Source organism: Sorex fumeus, unplaced genomic scaffold (genome assembly GCF_029834395.1).
Source record: "Sorex fumeus unplaced genomic scaffold, SorFum_2.1 ptg000098l, whole genome shotgun sequence".
Lineage (NCBI taxonomy): Eukaryota > Metazoa > Chordata > Mammalia > Eulipotyphla > Soricidae > Sorex > Sorex fumeus.
In genome coordinates, this window is record NW_026606155.1 from 853,728 (window position 1) to 874,235 (window position 20,508).

At 51.8% G+C, this 20,508-nt stretch overlaps 1 protein-coding gene across 1 annotated transcript; it reads right to left on the minus strand.

The window, feature by feature from the left end:
- Nucleotides 1–890: 890 nt before the first annotated feature.
- On the minus strand, nucleotides 891–19,665 carry LOC130041184 (serpin A3-8-like). The gene is given in 13 exon segments (XM_056133235.1): nucleotides 891–1,085; nucleotides 2,001–2,058; nucleotides 3,146–3,238; nucleotides 3,342–3,526; nucleotides 4,116–4,230; nucleotides 4,467–4,665; nucleotides 12,855–12,940; nucleotides 15,588–15,835; nucleotides 16,702–16,849; nucleotides 18,053–18,104; nucleotides 18,107–18,328; nucleotides 19,033–19,188; nucleotides 19,191–19,665. Coding segments are annotated over 13 exon segments (2,232 nt in total).
- Nucleotides 19,666–20,508: the final 843 nt, after the last annotated feature.

Below are 20,508 nucleotides of genomic sequence, written 5' to 3' on the forward strand. Positions count from 1 at the left end.
TGTCCTCACCCATGTGGCAGTTGCTCTTGCGACACACAATTTAGTGGGTTTGAGGTGAAATCACTGAACCTCCCTGTGTCCCCTCCCTCTTTCTGGTGCTAATCACAGCATGGGATCACTTGGTGGTGGCAAGGTGGAATGGGTCACAGCACAAGCAGATCTCAGCTGTCTGCCTGCAGGAGGTGTTGGAATTCAGCCTGTTGTCACATCTCGGGGACAGGTGACACCGTCCCTGGTGCCCAGGTGGAATGTGGGTGCATGCATGAGGCTTGGGCAGCTCTGCTGCTCTAGAGATACCCCCGTCCTCCGTTCTAGCCCTTGTTCATGGGGTTTTGTCCAGGAAGGAGGGGACACTTAGGCATCTGGCACCTGGCTGGAATGATTCTCTGAAGATTGGGGAGATGGGGTCAAAGGCAGCGGCCAAGCAACAGTCACCAGCTCAGCTTCAGTCTGAGGGTGATCTGTTTGCATGCAGCACTGACTCAGGGACCTTGAGTGGTCCAGGTGGGCACATCTGGACCCTGGGCAAAGTGTATCCTAATTGAGGACAAAGAGCCTAGAATGGTCGGACACAGCCAGGACCCAGGTGTCCACTGCCTGGGCATCTGGACCACCATCTGAGAGCCCAGAAGAAGCTTCTGAGCATGGAGGGCCCAAAGCTGAGGGACAGGGCTGAGGTCCAGGACATGGGCAGGTGGAGGTAGATAAAAGGCCCCTCAAAGACCTATGGGTCATGGCCCAGCCTGGTGTTGTGAGGAAGATGTTCATTGCTCTCACACAGTCCCCTATACTGGAAGCAGCCACCAGGAAGGTGACCCAGGTGGGCCAGGGCATGCAGGGTCATGGGCAGGGACAGCTCTTGGGATAGGCCCCATTATTCCAGCATTAGCTCAGGCCTTCTTGAGGTTTACCACTTTACCCAGTAAGAGGATGTCCTGTGTGTCCTCAGAGATGATGACCACCATGAAGGGCCTGTTGAAGTTCATAATCTCCAGTGGTTTTGGAGTAAGAGGGTGGAACTTTCCCCGGAAGGGAGCGTTTTTAGTGCCATTCTCGGTCATGTCCAGCATGGCCTTGTGGACCACCTGGGGGGCACAGAGCTGTCACCACTGGGCAGGACGAGCGGCATGCAGCCTGCCTACCCAAGCCCCTCGAGGGGCAGTTGTACTGGCTCTGGGGTCCCCAGTCATGGCCCTTCCACAACTCAGGGCCTGACCAGCACAGTCCAAAGCACAGATGGTTGACCAGGCCGTGGGCAGGAGTGAGCTCAGGCGTGGGAACAGGAGAGGGGTCTCGGTGTCCTGCTCTGCCCGGGGCAGTGTCCAAGGTCCCCAACACACAAGAAGGGAGCAAGAAGGGGCAACTCGGGTGCTTTTCCTTAGCTCCTAGATGGGGCAGCTGCTGTCACCGCGCCTAGAGCAGAGTGGATAGCCCCGGCCTCCTGCTTCCTGCAGGGCCCTGCCTCTCAGCTGGGCTATGCCCGCTGTCTCTGCCTGTCCCCTGGCCATCAGCTCCCAGGCCAGATCAGCTGGATCACCCTTGTAGGAATGAACTTTCATGCTTTGGAGAGTTGGGGCAGGTGCGGGGCCATCACAGCACAGCCTATGGGGTTCCTTTACCCCTTGAGCTGCTGGGCCCTGCAGGACTGTGACCAGTACGGAACCCCCACTGTATGGGGGGCCAGCAGAGGCTGGAGGGCCTGGGTGACCCCTGGGCAGGAGAAGGTGGGTCCAGAGTCAGGGCTATTTCCACAGCGGGGTTGGGACCCCCCATCTAGGACCAATCTCCTGGGGAGCCCAGGGATATGCAGGCCGAGGGGCAGGCACAGCTATGACAGACTCGGGGGCCCTCAGTGCTCCTGGGGGCCTTGAGTGCATCCCCCTTGGAGGCGCAGGTTTGCAGGTTCCCCTCACCTGGGAGACATACAGGTTCTCAGCCTGGATGAGTCCTGAGTGATCCACCTGCTAGAAGACGCTGCTAAGGCCCAGCTCTGTCAGGACTTGCTTCAGGTCGTAGTCCCCGGAGATGGAGAACTTCGGCAGGTTCAGGGTGATGATTCTGGGAGCAGAAAGAAACCATGAGCGTTGCAGCCCCTGGGCCCTGCACAGCTGCTCTCTGGTCCTTTGAACTGAGGCCCCGAACTGATCTTCCAGGCTCCCTCAGAGCAGAGAGAGACACTGACCCCATGGGTGCATGACCCTGCCCCTATGCTCACATCCAGCCCTCCATTGAGCTCCTCTCCACCCGTGACTCTCTCACTCGCTCGCTCACTCAGCCTGGGTGCTGCCACTGAGCACTACTCGGACCCAGGCATGAATTCAGACAAGAGGGTCTGACTCGCCAGTTGCCACCCCCTATGACTGCTGCCCGCTGATTCTCTGCCCAGCTTCTTTTCCCTGGATAGTTCCCCATGGCTCCCTACCTGAGCTCCCACCTCCAGCACCCCTTCTCACAAACACACCCCGGTCCAGGGTCCCCATTCCCTCCAGGGCCCCCAATCGCCCATCCAGTCCTCAACTTCGAGACACCAAATCACTGACTTGTCAAGGGGGTCACTCTCCCCGGGTCACTCTCCCCGGGACAGAGGGCGGCAGGGGACCAGGTTTCAGCAGCAGGATACCCTCTTGTCTGAATTCATGCCTGAGTCTAAGTAGTGCTCAGTTACCAACACTCCAGGCTGGGTGAGTGAGTGACAGAATGTGTGAGTGAGAGAATAAAAGAAAGTGAATGATCCAGTGATTAATGAGTGAATGAGTAAATGAATGACTGAGTGAATGAGTGAATGAATGAGTGAATGAATTCTTCCTGTCAAACCCAATGGTCCTCAGGGCTTACCCCTAGCTCTGGCTCAGGGATCACTCCAAGGGCTCCGGGTGCCAGGGGTGGAGCCTGAATCAGCTGCTGCAAGCAAGTCCTTCACTCTCCTTACTATCTCGGCCCAGAACAATTCCACCCCGAACCAGGGCACAGCTGCCCCAGGCCCATCTCTCCCAGCCCCCAGGGGTCCTGTCCTCCGTCCTGGCCTCATGACATGGAGACAGGTGGTGGGGTGTAATCATGTGAGTCCTGGGGATTCGGGGTCCTCATCCTGTCCCCCCTGAGCCTGTGATTGTCAGAGGCAGCTGGCCCTCTGCTCCCTTGGTACCCCAGGGTTGGGCTGATACCAGAGCCTGGGAGCCCCCGACCACACTGCTGCACCCACTCAGGGGTCCCATTGTTGATGCTGAAGGGGGTCCGGCTGGTGGGGACAGGGAAGTGAGGGTGAAGAAAGTGGGCTGCAGGGACAGGGTGGGATACCTCATCTCCAGCGAGTCCCTCCAGCTTGGAGAGTGCCTGGGAGCAGTGTGGCCTCGACCTTGGCCACGTGACCATAGTCAGGGAGGACGAGGAGGACACAGGCGCTGCTATCCTTGTACAGGAGCTGCACCACAGTGCAGTCAAGCACCTCGTCCCGGAAGTAGGGCACCCGGATGTCTTCAGCGCTCATCACCTTCACCTTTCTGCTCTCGCTCACAAGGAAATTTGTCTAGTAGGTGTCGTGGGGGTCAAAGGGCATCTTCCACTGGGCTGTAGGCAGAGAGAATGCTGAGCACCTGACAGGGAATGGTCACCTTGTATGCTGTCTAGGTACTTCCTGGACCCAGAGTCATCTGGGCGAGCTGGAAACTGGGCCCAGAGGAGCTGGTTGTGCTGAGTTGAGGGAACAGACTCCTGAGCACTGTGGGGCATGGGTGAGTGAGTCTCTGCCTACCTTACAGAGAGCATGGTCCCTGCTCCCCCATGACACAGGGTGAGGGATGGGGACCGTCTAAGTCTCTGCACCCAGGACCCTCAGGTGGTCACGTGGGGTTCAGGCCAGAAGAGCAAACGTCATGCAGCCCTGGGCACTGACTGAGGCCCACAGAACCCTCCACCCACAGGCCCATCCTCCTGCTCCTGCCCGCAGCCACTCAGCCCGCACCCAGCACCCCCGTCCTCTGTTCTTCTCTGTCTCCTCCTCAGCACAGGAGGTCACAGCAGGCTGCCTCAGGGAAGAAGCAGCCCCAAGGCTCAGAGGAGGGAAACGCCCATTTCCCTCCCAGAATGATCTCATCTCTGAGGAAGAGGCAGTTCACCAAGACCATCCGGGTCTCTTCATCCAAGCTCTTGACCCCCTCCTTGGTCTTCCCCTGGGTTTTCTGCTCTACATAGTCATTGATGAGCTCCTCGGCAGCCGCGGGATCCTGGAGTCTGTGGAGAGAGCATCGGTGGCGTACAACATCTGGGCCTCCTGCCGGAAAGGCTCCTGCAAGTCTAGCTGTTGGTCAGGGGACACAGAGCTGCCCACATTCATATGCAAGGGACCCCCAGGGCCGGCTCAGATGTCTCAGTAGCTGCTGGAAGCCTCAGTGGATGTTGACATCGGGGGTCTCTGTGAGGTTGAACTTGAAGCACTTTGGGATCTCGGTCTGGGTGAGGTCGCGGGCTCCAATGCCAGGAAGGCCAAGGCCATGGAGATACTGAGCGGGGAGAAGATGACGTTGGACCTGAGACTCTGTGCAAACAAGAACTTGTAGAGGCTGAAGGCGAAGTCAGTGTTGCTGCTGGCTAGACTGAGGACACCCACCGTTACGCTGTTGTCCCTGTCTGTCCGGGTCATCCGGTTCCATGGTGCCCTCCGGGAGGCTGAGGACATGGGGGCAGAGTGCACCCCCAGAAGCAGGGCCAGCAGGACTGACATGCCTCCACCCTCAGTCTAAAAGGCTGAGCAGCTCTTAGGGTCTGGCCCTCAGATTCTTCTGCCTCACCTCTCCCAGTGTCCCTTCGAGCCGCTGCACCTATGATTCTGGGCTCTCTCCCCTTGAGTCCGGTGCTGTGAACCTGAAGAGCTATCTGAAGTAATACAGACTTTCGCCCTTGCCTCCTCCCTGGGCTCAGTGGTTTATTTATTTAAAAATTTTTTTGTTAGTGAAACACCATGACGTACAGTTGTAGACTTACAAATTTTTGTGCTTGGGTTTCAATTATACAATGATCGAGTACCCATCCCTCCACCAGTGCCCACTTTCCACCACCACTAATCCCAGTATCCCTCCCAACCCCATACCCCCATCCTACCCTGCCTCTGTGGCAGGGCATTCCCTTTTGTTCTCTCTCTCCGTTTGGGTGCTGTGGTTTGCAAAAAAGGCATTGAGTGGCAATTATTTTCGGTCTATAGTCTACTTTCAGCATGCATCTCCCATTCTGGGAGGATCTTCCCAACACCCTTTATTTGGTGTTCCCATCTCTATCTGAGCTCCCTTTTCCCTTAGCATGTGTGGTTGGCCTCCAAGCCATGGAGTGAACCTCCTGGTACTTATCTCGGCTATTCTTGGGTGTTAGTCTCCTATTTTGTTACTTTATGTTCCCCAGATGAATGCAATCTCTGTCCCTCTCTTTCTGACTCATTTCGCTTAGCATGATACTCGTATGTAAATTTTATTACTTCATCTTTTCTAACAGCTACATAATACTCCAGTGTGTAGATGTACCAAAGTTTCTTTAACCAGTCATCTGTTCTCGGGCACTCAGATTTTTTCCAGATTCTGGCTATTGTAAACAGTGTTGTAATGAACAAACAAGTGCAGATATCACTTCGACTATACTTTTTTGCCTCTCCGGGATATATTCCCAGGAGTGGTATTGCAGGGTCAAATGGGAGCTCAATTTCTAATTTTTTGAGAATCATCCATACTGTTTTCCAAAGAGACTGAAGCAGTTGGCATTCCCACCTGCAGTGAAGAAGGGTCCCTTTCTCGCCACATCCGTGCCAACACGGGATGTTTTTGTTCTTTTGGATGTGGGCCAGTCTCTGTGGTGTGAGATGATATCTCATTATTGTTTTGATCTGCACCTCCCTAATGATTAATGATGTAGAGCATTTTCTCATGTGCCTTTTTCCATTCGGATTTCTTCTTTGAGAAAGTTTCTGTTCATTTCATTGCCCCATTTTTAAAAAATTTTTATTAGTGAGACACCATGAGGTACAGTTGTAGACTTACAAATTTTTGTGTTGGGTTTCATTTATACAATGATCAAATACTCTTCCCTCCACCAGTTCCCATTTCCCACCACCACGGATCCCAGTATCCCCCCCCATTTCCCCCTCCCACCCTGCCTCTGTGCCTCATCGCCCCATTTTTTGATGGGGTTGGATGTTCTCTTCTTGTGGAGTTCAACCTGTGCCTTGTATATCCTTGATATCAGCCCCTTATCAGATGGGTATTAGGTAAATATTATTTCCCATTCTGTAGACTGTCTTTGTAATTTGGTCACTGTTTCTTTTGACGTGTAGAAGCTTCTTAGTTTAAGATAGTCCCATTTGTTTATCTCTGTCTCCCCTTGCTTGGTCAGTGGCGTGTCATCTTTGAAGATACTGCTAGCTTCAATGTCGTGGAGGGTTTTGCCAATCTTGTCTTCAATGTACGTGGTAGATTCTGGTCTGATGTTGCCGTCTTTAATCCATGTTGGTATGACTTTTGTGCATAGTGTTAGGTAGAGGTCTGAGCCCCCCCCCCCTTTTTTTGCATGTAGCTATCAAGTTTTGCCAGCACAATTTGTTAAAGAGGTTTTCCTTGCTACACTTCACATTTATTGCTCCCTTATCAAAGGGGGGGGTGTCAGTATATTCAACCCTGTTCCATTGGTCTGCGGCTCTGCCTTTGTTCAGTACCATGCTGTTTTAATTACTACCGCTTTGTAGTAGAGTTTGAGGTTGCAGAAGATGATGCCTCCCATCTTCTTTTTCCCAAGAATTGCCTTAGCTATTAGTGGTGGCTTATTGTTCCATATGAATTTCAGGAGTGTTTGCTCCATTTCTTTGAAGAATGTCATGGGTCACCTTATAGGGATCGTGTTGAATTTGTACAGTGTTTTGGGGAGTATTGCCATTTTGACAATGTTAATTCTCCCAATCCATGAGCAGGGGATATATTTCCATTTCCTCTTTTAATTTGTGAAGTCATATTTTCGTAGTTTTCTTTGTAGAGGTCCTTTACCTCCTCAGTTAGGCTGATTCCGAGGAACTTGATTTTATGAGGCATAATTGTAAACGGGATTTCTTTTATCATGTCACTATTTTTCTTTGTTTATTTGCATATAGGAAAGACATGGACTTTTAGGTATTGATTTTATAGCCTGCATCATTACTATACAGCTAGGAGTTTCTTGGTAGAGGTTTTAGGGTTCTCTAAATATAGTATCATATCATCTGCGAGAGACAGTATGGATGCTTCTCAAAAATAATCAGAAATTGAGCTCCCATTTGACCCAGAAATACAACTCCTGGGAATATATCCTGGAGATACAAAAAAGCATAGTGGAAATGACATCTGCACTTATATGTTCATTGCTGCACTGTTTACAATAGCCAGAATCTGGGAAAAAAAACCGAATTCCCGAGAACAGATGACTGGTTAAAGAACTTTGGTACATCTACACAATAGAATACTATGCAGCTGTTAGAAAAGATGAAGTCATGAAATTTGCATATAGGTGGATCAACATGGAAAGTATCATGTTCGTGAAATGAGTCAGAGAGGGACAGATGTAGAACGATTGCACTCATTTGTGGAATATAAATTAATAGAATGGGAGACTAATACCCAAGAATAGTAGAGATAAGTACTAGGAGGATTACTCCACAGCTTAGGAGCAGGCCTCTCATGCTGGGGGAAAAGGCAGCTCAGATAGAGAAAGGACCGCCAAGTAAAGGGTGCTAGGAAGGCCCGCTCGGGATTGGAGATGTAGGCTATAAGTTGACTGTAGATCAAACATGATGGTCACTTAATACCTCTATTGCAAATCACAACATCCAAAAAGAGAGAGAGAGAACAAAAGGGAATGCCCTGCTACAGAGGCTGGGTAGGGTGGAGGGGATGGGGTAGGGGTGGGGGGAGACATGCTGGGACCACTGGTGGTGGAAAATGGGCACTGGCGGAGCGATGTGTACTCGATAACTGTATGACTAAAACACAAGTACAAAAGTTTATAAGTCTGTAACTGTACCTCACAGTGATTCACTAATAAAATTTTTTTTTAAAAAAGAACAAGAACAACCAGTGCTGATGTGGTTGAGGGGAGAAACGGATTCTCATTAATTGTTTGTGCAGCTGATAGAAAAGATGAAGTCATTAATTGTTTGTGAGAATACCTAATGGTCCAGCCTTTTGGAAAAAGAATATGGGCATTTCTCAAAGAACTAGAAATTGAGCTTCCACATGACCCAGCAATACCATTTCTAGGAATATAGTATGGGGGCCAAAATATACTCTGTTGATCTCATCAGGATCAACACCCATACTTCTCTATTCATTGCAGGACAATTCACAATAGCCAGAATTTAGAAACACCCCGAGTTTGTGAGAACAGATGAATGAATAAAGAAACCTTGGCATACTTACAAAATGGAACACTACACAGTCACCAGGAAAAATGAAGTAATGAAGTTTTCTTATAAATGGATGGACATGGAGAGTATCATGCTGTATGAAATGAGTCAGAGGGAGAGGGTCAGTTACAGAATTATTGCATGCATTTGCGGAATATGAAAACACATAGTATGAAAACAACACTCAAGAAGAATAGAAATGAGGGGTAGTAGGACTTGATCCTTGGTTGGCAACATGCCACAAGTGAAGGGGGTATTTGAGATGAGAAAGGATCACTTCCGACAATGAAAGTTGGAAATGATCACCCTGGACAGGCACTGAATGCTAAAAGCAGGTAAAAGGAAATACATGATACCCTTTCATATATTTCTAACTATAATGGCCCAAAGGAGAGAGAATTATACACACACACACATATATAAAGAGAGTGAATGAGAGAGATATTGAGTGACAGAGACAAAGAGAGAAAGAGAGGGAGGGAGGGAGAAAGAAGAATAATGTCTTCCATAGAGGAAGTCGGTGGGGGGCCAGGCAGGAAAAAACTGGAAACACTGGTGATTATAAATGTAAAGTAGATGAGTGACTGGTATTTGTCTCATTGTATGACTGAAGAAACCCAGCCATGAACAAATTCGCAATTGTGTATTTTCTGGGGATTCAGTAAAAAAGGACAGGAAACTAAGGTTTTCCATGTGAAATTTAAAGAACAAAAGAAATAACATTGCTAAATTGTATGCCTTGCCTTTACAGGTTTTAATAGTGTATTTGAAACCAGGATCCACAGTAAATGGGTGGATGGAGTTTATTGCAAGCAAAGTGAAATACTTGCTTTCTTCTCCTGTTGGCACTTTCAGTACTTTAAAAGTAATTAATTATTTAAAAAATTGACTCATCATTAGATGCACAGCCACAAATTTGTTCATGACTGGGTTTCAGTCACACAACGTTCCAACGGTCAACTCTTCACCAGTGCACATTTCCTATGACCAATGTCCCCATTTTCTCTCCCGCTAACCCTGCTGCAGCCTGCCTATCTGGCAGACACTTTTCTTCTCTCTCTCTTTCTCTCTCTCTTATTATTTTACCGTTTATCCTTTTAGGCATGGTTTGTAATAGTGTTACTCAAAAGGTACCATGCCTATCATTTTACCTCCTTTCAGCATTCATTTCTTGTCCAGAGTAATCATGATTGTTATTATTGTTATTATTACTATTGTGGGCTGGAGCGATAGCACAGCAGGTAGGGCGTTCGCCTTATAAGCGGCCAACATGGCCGACCCGAGTTCGATTCCTCCGCCCCTCTCGGAGAGCCCGGCAAGCTACCGAGAGTATTTGATATGCCAGACACAGTAACAACAAAGTCTCCAATGGAGACGTTACTGGGCCCGCTCGAGCAAATCGACGATCAACGGGAGGGCCTTTACCTTTATTACTATTGTGAATAGTGCTAATTGGTATTAACACAAACAATGATAAGTGTTATTGTCATTTCATCGTGGTCCCTTCTCTGTCCTAACTGCATCTCCCCTCTACCTTTATGGCAAGTTTTCTACCATGGATCAGTCCTCTTGTCCCTTGTCTCTACTGTCTTTGGTTTTTATGCTCAAATTTTGCAGTTTTTCGTATCCTGCAAGTGATTTCAGTCATTCTGTGTTTGTCCCTCTCTCTGACTCATTTCACTTAGCATAATCATCTCATGTCTATACGAGTATAATAAAATTTCATTACTTTATTTTTCCTAATAGCTGTGTAGTATTTCATTGTATATATGTACCATTCCTTCTTTATCCACTCATCTGTCCTTGGGAACTTGGGTTCTTCCCAGATTCTGGCTATTGTGAATAGTTCTAATAAGGGCAATGCATATGACTCATCTGTTAGGGTAGAACTTTACAAATAAAACATCCACCCTCTTCCAGAAATGGGGAGAAGAGATGAACAGAAACTTCCTCAGAGAGGAAATACAAGTGGTCAACAGGCGAATGAAAACTTGCTCTACAGAATTAATTGTCAAGGAGCTACAAATCAAAACAACAATGAGATATCATCTCACACCACAGAGACTGACACACATCAAAAGAACAACTCGTCGGGGGTGTGGTGCTGCCAGCAGGTCAATTGCCTGTGAGGCGAGTGCATCAGCAGCCTCATAGTGCCTTCAGACTTCCAGATACCCCCAAATTGCTGCTGTGCCTTTGGCCAGACCCCCAAAACTTGGGGCAAACTTTGCCAAGAAAGTAAATGGCCAAAAGTTAGGTATGTGGGAAATACACCCACAAACCACCTCCAGCTCAGGTATATAACTGGAGGCATGACCTCTCTGGTTCCTGATTGAACTGCTTAATGGCCATGATCCCAGAGACTCAGAAACAAATCTCGAAACCCAGCGGCTTTTGGCAGAAATGCGTCTGGTCCCTGCAATAGGTTACTGGTGCTGGGCCAACCCAGGTGGGAATAGGTTTCGTGCTTTGGCCACCATCCTACAGAGGTCACTGAATAGTCAGGTTTGGGCCCCCAGTGATGACACACGCAGGGCCTCACAGGATGGGGGTGGAGCCTGTCCTGTCCTCCCCACCCCACCAAGACCCCAAGTCATCGCCCACGAATGGCCTCTCTGGCTCCTGATCAAGCTGCTTAACGGCCATGATCCCAGATACTCAGAAACAAATCTCGGAACCCACCAGGTTTTGGCAAAAATCCCTCCAGATTTAAGTGTCAAAATTTCGGAATTTCAAAATCACATGGCCCATACTGCAGCCATGCGACATCATATGTTATTCATAACCAGCAATAGAAAACAAATTGTCTACTGTTGCCTTTTCAGCAGATCTGAGTGTTGGGGTAAAATCTCAAATAATAATGGTGGGTCTGGTGTCAAAATATTGGATGTGATCAAAATAGAGAGAAAGTAATGTGGAAATCATCTGCCCCACAGGTAAGGGGAGGGTGTGAGACGGGGGTATACCTAGGTTGTTGGGAGTGGAGAATGGGCACTGGTGAAGGTATGGGTGTTTCATTGTATGACCGAGACTTAGACCCAAAAGCTTTGTAACTGCTCTCATAGTGATTCAATAAATAAAATTATAAAAAATGAAAAAAAAGAGTAAGGTGGAGTTCATGCACAATTCAATCAGCTAATCAGTGGCTGAATAAATAGCAGTACTCCTACATAAAAAAAAGAACAACTCGTGCTTACATGGATGCAGAGAGAAAGGGACTCTCATTCACTGCTGGTGGGAATGCCGATGGCCAAGCCTTTCTGGAAAACAGTAAGATTATTTCTCAAAAGCATTGAAAATTGAGTTTCAATACTACTCGGTAATACTGCTTCTGAGAAGATATCCCAGGGACCCAAAAGCACAATTCAGTATGTTTTCTAATGCTTATCGGCACTATATTGGCTTGCATAAACTCATATAGAGAGTGTACGAGGGTGTTATGGTCTACCATTCCTACACACAGGGAATCTCAAAGCAGCTATGGGATCCCACAAGCCCTTTCCATGGATGCAGTTAGGCACAAGGCTAAATGGCAGGAGCAGGTCTTATAATAACACGTACCATTACAAGTATCTGTTACTTGTAACCTGTTCAAGTGCCTTAGTTTCTCTACTAAGCTCAGAGAGATCCTGAAGGCAGGCCAGCTCAAAGACTCATTGGGAATCTCTGCTGTGGAAAATGCGGAATGTGCAGATCTTCAATGACTGACCACAGCCTGGGGCCTGCTGTCAGCATCAAAAAGGCTCTTGGAGACCAGGACCCCTCCAATGCTGGAGAGGGAGGGGATGGACTCCTTCCTGCCAGGAGACTCCTATAGAGGCCTCCCTGACTCCCTCAACTGACGTGATGTTCACATCTTCACACTGGCCAGGCCTGGGTAACCCTGAAAGACAGGTAAACTCATGATGGCTTTATTAGAGTGTGTTCTGCCCTGCCCTTCAATGCCCAAGGACTTCCCAGTGAACGAGAACAGAACTGGACAGTACAAAACAAACAGAGCAGAACAGAATGGGACAGAACAGGACAGGACAGTACAGAATTGGACGGGATAACACCGAACGGGACAGGACAGAATAGACCTGGACAAGATGGGACAGGACAGAACAGGACAGAACCAACAGGAAAGAACAGCATATGATGGAACAGGATGGGACTGGACAGGAGAAGACAGGAAAGGACAGGACAAGTTAGGACAGAATGTCTGCAGCCTGGTGATGGGTCCCGCACTGAGACCCTGACACCATGACGGTAGCAGGTACAGCGGGACCTAAGGAAAGGGTATCCTGCTCTCCCCTTCTCTCCCCTCCCCTCCTTGCTCTTGGAGTCCCTCCAGCTTGTGTGGGTGTCCTGATTTCTCTCCTCTCTGCCCGCTCCTGGGGTAGAGGCCCAAGATGAAGTTCAGGGCCAAGCAGGGGACACTTTGGGCACAGGCTGGGCCTTGCCCTACTTATTCCTCCTAGCTTTGTGGTCATGGGGGCGGCCACCAGGTGGCACAGGAATATCAGGTTCAGAAGGAGCCAGAGCTCCATGAGGCTGCGTTGGGAGAGAGGGGAACCCAGGGCTGAGAATGTGCACCCCACACTTGAGGCAACCCCAAAGATACACACCCAGACTCACCCAGACTCACCCCACACTCACCCACACTCACCCATACTCTCACCTCATACTCACCAACACTCACCGAAACTCACCCCTCACTTACCCACACTCACCCGCACTTACCCCACACTCACCCACAGTCACCTCCACACCCCCACACTCACCCCCACACTCACCTCATACCCACACTTACGGAAACTCACCCCTCACCACCCATACTCACCCACACTCACCCCACACCCCCTACACTCACCCACAATCACCCCCAAAATCACCCACAATCACCCCCAAATTCACCCACAATCACCCCCCCACAGTTACCCTATACTCACCCACACTCATTCCAAACTCACCAGACTCACCCTACACTCACCCACACTACCCCACACCCACACACACTCACCCCACACTCACCCACACTCAACCTCACACTCACCCCATACTCACCCACACTCATTCATACTCATCTACATTCATTCACATTTATCCCACACTCACCCACATTCATCCCACACTCTCCCAGATCTTCCTCACTGGGGCATAAGGAGCTAAGAGCCCGAGACACTTGTTCACGGTCTGTCTGTTTGTCTGTCTGGATGGTTGAATGGACAGATTGATGGAAGGTATGTGGTGGAGATAGGTGGTGGATGGATGATTGTATTGATGGATGGTAGATGGGTGGGTGATGGTTGGGTGAGTGGTGGGTGGAATACATACAGAAATTTAAGTCCTTCCCACCCTCTCTGTTCTGGGCAGAGAAGCCACCACCCTAATTTTCTCAAGTTAAAATCAAGTGCCAGCAAATTTGCAAAAAATTCTTGGAGTCACTGATGGAATCAGTGAATGAACATTCTAGACACCTTACTAGCCCCTGATCTCAGCAACAGGAGCTGAGCTATATAGGTCATCTCCCTGTAAACCCTCTTTCCTGCTCCAGACCCGCCCCATTCTTCCAACTCTTGCCAATGTCTGCATTACTCTTTGGTGTCGGAACTTTCTCTTCTCTACGCTGCTGTCACTGCACCTCCCCAAGTTCCCCTCCCCCACGTGCTTTCTCTGACCTAACCCCCTTGAGGAAATATTCCCTGACTGCATACTCAGTTTAACTTCACTGACCTTCCAGAACCTGCTCTCATCTGCCCCTTCACTATTTAATCAATTCAACATTTTAAAAATATTGATTTTTTGTCACCCTTTTTTTTGCCTTTCAGACAGTCCATGGACCATCCCTGTAAGCCTCATCAGGGTGAGTCACTGTGGCCAGCAGGTGGGGAACAGGTCGCCTGTGGCCATTACTGGGGTCGGGCTGGGATGTGTCAGGAACGAGAACTTGATCTTGCAGATGACCAACCTCCCTTGCTTACATGTCCTTGGTCTTCAGCCACAGTGTTCATGTCACCACACACAGGAGCCCTGAATTTCCTAAGCGCTGAGAGGGCCAGAAGGGGCTAGTGTATATGCAGGAGTCAAAGGCATCAGGAATAGTGGACTGATTTCCAGAGGAACGGTGTTTGTTTCTAGGGGGCTAGTGGGGAGATGATGGGGTTGCCCCTCCCCCTGGTGAACAAACTGAAAAGATCCCAAAGGGCTACGGGTGCTCCCCAGCTGGGGGACACACACGAAGATTTGGGGCAGGGGCTCACCTAGAGGATGGGGTGTTCTGGGCTTTCCTCGACCTTCCCCCCGGCTCCTCACCCAGCTGCCCTTCCTGCCTTCTGTCCTTGGTGAAGCCCTGGGGCCCCAGGAGGACTTGATCCTGAGTCCCCTGAGCTGCTCTAGCACATTAATGGGGCTGAAGGGGGTTATGAAGTCCCAGTTCCTAGACACTCGGTCAGAGGCACAATAGCAGCAGGCTTACACCAGGATTTGGGCGCTGGGTGGTGCTGGGAGACAGCTCCTCTCACCTGTGAGCTCTGGCGCCCTCTGCAGATGGGTTGGACATCCCTGGGAGTCCCTGTCACTGTCACTGTCACTGTTCTCCCCTTGTTCATCGATTTGCTCCAGCGGGCCCAGTAAAGTCTCCATTGGAGTCTTTGTTGTGACTGTGTTTGGCATATCGAATACCTCACGGGGAGCTTGCCAGGCTCTGCCGTGCGGGCAAGATGCTCTCGGTAGCTTGCCGGGCTCTCCGAGAGGGGCGGAGGAATCGAACTCGGGTCGGCCATGTTGGCTGCGTGCAAGGCAAACGCCCTACCGCTGTGCTATGCACGCGCCTGTAGTCCCAGCTACTCGGGAGGCTGAGGCTGGAGGATCGCTTGAGTCCAGGAGTTCTCGGTTGTAGTGCGCTATGCCGATCGGGTGTCTGCACTAAGTTCGGCATCAATATGGTGACCTTCCAGGAGCGGAGGACCACCAGGTTGCCTAAGGAGGGGTGAACCGGTCCAGGTCGGAAACGGAGCAGGGAGTCCCTAGTGGTACTAATATGGGGTGCCAGGATTGAACCCTCTTGGTTGTATGCAAGGCAAATGCCCAGACCATTGTACTATCTGTACCTTTGAAAACATTTATTGCTCTCACACAGTCTCAAGCATGGACACTGCCACCAGCAAGGTGGTCCAGGTGAGATGGGGAGTGCCTGCACCTGGGGCAGGGCTGAATTCTTAGGCCAGGACCCATTTCAGTGGGAGTGGGAGCCTGCTGGGGGTCTGCCACTTTGCCCAGGAAGAGGATGCTCTGTGTGTCCTCAGAGAGGAGGACCACAAGGAAGGGCCTGTCAAAGTTCACAACTGTATTATACCACCTTGCGGAGAGAGGATAGAATTTGATTCCTGTGGCTGCTGCTGCTTCAGAGCCTTCCTCCGCAACATCCAGCACAGCCTTGTGGACCACCTGGGGGACACAGAGCTGTCACCACTGGGCAGGACAAGCAGAAGGCAGAAGGCAGCAAGCTTGAGCTCCTCGAGGAGCAGCTGTCCTGGCACTGGGGAGAGGGTCCCCAGTCATGGCCCCTTCAGAACACCGGGCCTGGCCAGCACAGTCCACAGCACAGATGGTCGACCGGGCCATGGACTGGAGTGAGCTCAGACGTGGAGATGGGAGAGGGGCCTCGGTGTCCTGTTATGCCCGGGAAAGTGGTCGAGGTTCCCAACACACATTCTAGGAGCAGGAAGGGGCAACTCGGTACTTTTCCTTAGCTCCTAGACGGAGACCCTGTGAGTGGGGCAGCTGCTGTCACAGCGCCTGGAGCAGAGTGGACAGCCCCAGCCACCTGCTTCCTGCAGGGCCCTGCTCCCGGATGGGCTGTGCCCACTGACTCTGCATGTCCCCCAGCCACCAGCTCCCAGACCAGATCAGGCCGACCACCCTTTAGGAATGAACTTTCATGCTTTGGGGAGTCAGGGCAGGTGCAGGGTCCCACCGACGAAGGGCCATCTCAGCACAGCCTATGAGATTCCTTTACCTCTCGAGCTGCTGGTCCTTGCTGGGCTGTGACCAGTACTGAGCCTCCAATGTATTTTTGGGCCAGCAGAGGCTGGAGGGCCTGGGTGACCCCTGGGCAGGAGAAGGTTGGTCCAGACTCAGGGCCCTTTCCAGGTGGGACTGGAACCTTCCCAACTAGGACCACTCTCCTGGGGAGCCCAGGGGCAGGCAAGCAGAGGGACAGACACAGCTACAACAGATTTGGGGGCCCTCGGTGCTCCGGGGGGCCTGGAGTGCGTCCTTCTTGGAGGCGCAGGTCCGCAGGTCCCCCTCACCTGGGAGACGTGTAGCTTCTCAGCCTGGGTGAGGCCTGAGAAATCCGCCTGCTTGGAGAAGATGCTGCTGAGGCTCAGCTCCATCAGGACTTGCTCCAGGTCGTAGTTCCCGGAGATGGAGAACTTGGGCAGGTGCAGGGTGATGGTTCTGAGAGCAGAAGGAAACCATGAAGCGAGCAGTGCTGTCCATGGCCCTCTGCTCAGCTGCTCTCCGGGTCCTCTGGGTGAGGCCCCTAACTGATCCCTTGGGCTCCCTCAAAGCAGGGAAAGACACTTACCCTGTGGGTGCATGGCCCTGCCCCTATGCTCACACCCAACCCTCCACTGAGCTCCCCTCCACCCGTGACTCTCTCTCTTTCACTCACTTGCTCGCTCACTGAGCCTGGGTGCTGCCACTGAGCACTACTCTGACCCAGGCATGAATTCAGACAGAGAGCCTGACTTGCTGGCTGCCGTCCGCCTGTGAGTGCTGCCCACTGATTCTCTGCCCAGCTGCTCTTTCCTGGATAGTTCCCACGGCTCCCCATCTGAGCTCCCATCTCCAGCACCCCTTCTCACAAACCAGTGCCCCCAATCGCCCATCCAGTCCTCAACCTCGAGACAACAAACCACTGACGTATCGAGGGGGTCACTCTCCCCCAGACAGAGGGAGGCAGAGGACCAGGTTTCAGCAGCAGGAGCCCCTCTTCTCTGAATTCATGCCTGTGTTCGAGTAGTGCTCAGTTACCAACACCCCAGGCTGGGTGAGTGAATGAATGAGAGAGTGAGAGAATAAAAGAAAGTGAATGAATCAGTGAATGAGTGAGTGAATGAGTAAGTGAATGGATGAGTTAATGATGAGAGTGTGAATGAATTTCTCCTGTCAAACCCAATGATCCTCAGTGCTTACCCCTAGCTCTGGCTCAGGCATCGCTTCGAGGGATCTGGGTGCCAGGGGTGGAGCCAAAATCAATCACTGCAGACAAGTCCCTCACCTCCATGTTATCTCAGCCCAGAATAGTTCCACCCTGAGCCAGGGCACAGCTGCCCCAGGCCCATCTCTCCCAGCCCCCAGGGGTCCTGTCCTCTATCCCGGCCTCATGACATGGAGACAGGGCGTTGGTGTAAGCATGTGAGTCCTGGGGATTCGGGGTCATCCCGTTCCCTCCAGGCCTGTGCTTGTCAAAGGGAGCTGGCCCTATGCTCCCCTTGGTACCCCAGGGTTGGACTGATACCAGAGCCTGGGGGACCCCTACCATAACGCTGCACCCACTCAGGGGTTCCATTGTTGACTGTGAGGTGAGGGGGTCCCACTGGTAGGAATAGGGAAGTGAGGGTGAGGAAGAGGAGCTGAAGAGACAGGGTGGGGTACCTCATCTTCAGCGAGTCCCTCCAGCGTTGGAGTGTGCCCGGGAGCAGTTGGACTCCACTTTGGTCATGTGACCGTAGTCAGGGAGGACGAGGAGGGCACAGGCGCTGCTGTCCCTGTACGGGAGCTGCACCACGGTGCAGTCAAGCACCTCGTCCCGGAAGTAGGATACCCGGATGTCCTCAGCCCTCATCATGGATACCTTCACCTTCCTGCTCTCGCTCACAAGGAAATTTGACTGGTAGGTGTCGTGGGGGTCAAAGGGCGTCTTCCACTGGGCTGTAGGCAGAGAGAATGCTGAGCACCTGACAGGGAATGGCCACCTTGTACACTGTCTAGGTACTTCTTGGACCCGGGGTCATCTGGGCAGGCTGGAAACTGGGCCCAGAGGAGCTGGTTGTGCTGAGCTGAGGGAACAGGCTCCTGAGCACTGTGGGCCTGTGGGTGAGTGAGTATCTGCCCATATTACAGTGAGCCTGGTCCCTGTTCTCCCCATCGCACAGGGTGGGGGATGGGGACTTTCCTAGTTTCTGCACCTAGGACCCTCAGTTGGTAATGTGGGGGTCAGGCCAGCAGAGTGGCTGTGACGCAGCCTGGGGCACTGACTGAGACCCACAGACCCCTCCAAAGGCCCATCCTCCTGCTCCTGCCCGCAGCCGCGCAGTCCGCACCAGCACCTCCATCCTCTGCCCTCCTCAGTCTCCTCCTCAGCAAGGCCAGCCTGCTGTCTTCTCTTGGACCCTGATCTGCCACCTGGGTCAGTCAGCTCTGGGTGCTCAAAGACCCATCCTCAGGCCCCAGCCCCAGGCCAGGACCCTACAGCTCCTTCCAGGCCCACGCTGAGCTCCTAGTAGGCCCCTGGTCTCCACGTGGGTGGCCGAGCCTTGGCATTGGCTCCTGGGGTCACAGCAGGCTGTGCAGGGCAGATGTGCCCCGAAGGCTCAGAGTTCACGCCCATTTTCCTCCCTCATACGTGGCTTCACCTTTATGGAAGAGACAGTTCACCAAGACCATCCTGATCTCTGTGTCCAGGTCCTTGACCAACTCCTTGATCTTCCCCTGGGTTTTCTGCTCCACATAGTTGTTGATGAGCTTCTCTGCCACAGCGGCATCCTTGAAGTTTGTGGAGAAAGCATCAGGGCATACAACGCCTGGGCCTCCTGCTGGAAGTTCTCCTGCAGGTCCAACTGCTGGTCCAGGAACATGGCCGTGTTCACGTTCAGCTGCAGGGGCATCCCGGGCCGGCTCAGGTGTCTCAGTAGCTGCTGGAAGCCCCGGCGGATGTCGGCCTCGGGGGTCTCAGTGAGGTTGAACTTGAGGCCCTCTAGGATCTCGGTCTGGGTGGAACCACAGGCCCCCAGTGCCAGGAAGGCCAAGGCCATGGAGACGCTGAATGGGGAGAAGATCACGTTGGATCCTGGACTCTGGGCAGCCAAGAGCTTGTAGAGGCTGAAGGCAAAGTCGGTGTTGCTGCGGGCTAGACTGAGGACACCCACCAGGGTGCTGTTGTCGCTGTCCACCTGGGTCACCATCTCCAGCTCGGTGGTGCCCTTTGGGAGATTGAGGACACGGGGGCAGAGTGCAGCCCCCAGGAGCAGGGCCAGCAGGACTGACATGACTCCATGTCTGGAAGGCTGAACAGCTTTCAGGGTCCGTCCCTCAGCTTCTGCCGCCTCTCCTCTGCCACAGTGTTCCCCTCAGGCACCTGCACCCATGATTCTTGGCTCTCTCCCCCTGAGTCCCCCATTCTGAACCCTAAAGAGTTGCCTGAGGTAACACAGACCTTCACCCTCACCTCCTCCCTGGGCTCACCGGTTTATTTACTTCAGGCTGATGCAACCGTTTCTTTGCAGTTACACGTTTCCCATCAGATTGTTGTTTCTCATCTCTTTCTCGTCACATCAGTGCCAAGAGAAAGGGCTCATCTGTTTGACCATTGGTGGTAGGCAGGTGTCTGTGTGACTTTGGTCACCTCTGCAGCCCATCAGTGCTGAGATACTTGGGGTGTCTGGCTCTCAGTTCAGGGGAATTATAGTGCAAAAATAGTTTGCACTGCTGAGAGCTTAGCCTGCAGGGCCCCTCTTGACTTTGAATCTCTGAACCTGCAGTTCCTGGCAGCTGTGTGGGTTGTCATCTGCACAGGGCGCCTGCGTCTATGGGGTATGAACAGCATGGGTGCCCACTTTTGGGTGACCAGTTGCAGGGGTGCCCAGTTATATCCTACCGAAGCAGACATGAGCCTCACCCCTGTGGGACAGAAACTCCCCCTTCAGGGACACTCACCCCCACCTCCCACCCCTCTGTGGCCTTGGACTCTTGGAAACCACTCAAGCCCACTCCTGAACACACTCCTAGACCCAATGTGAGGTCCCAGAAGAGGGTCTGATGAGTTCCTAGCATGGAGCCATGGAGCAGCTAAGGGTCAGGATTAGTAGTGTCAGAGATATGGATAGAGACCC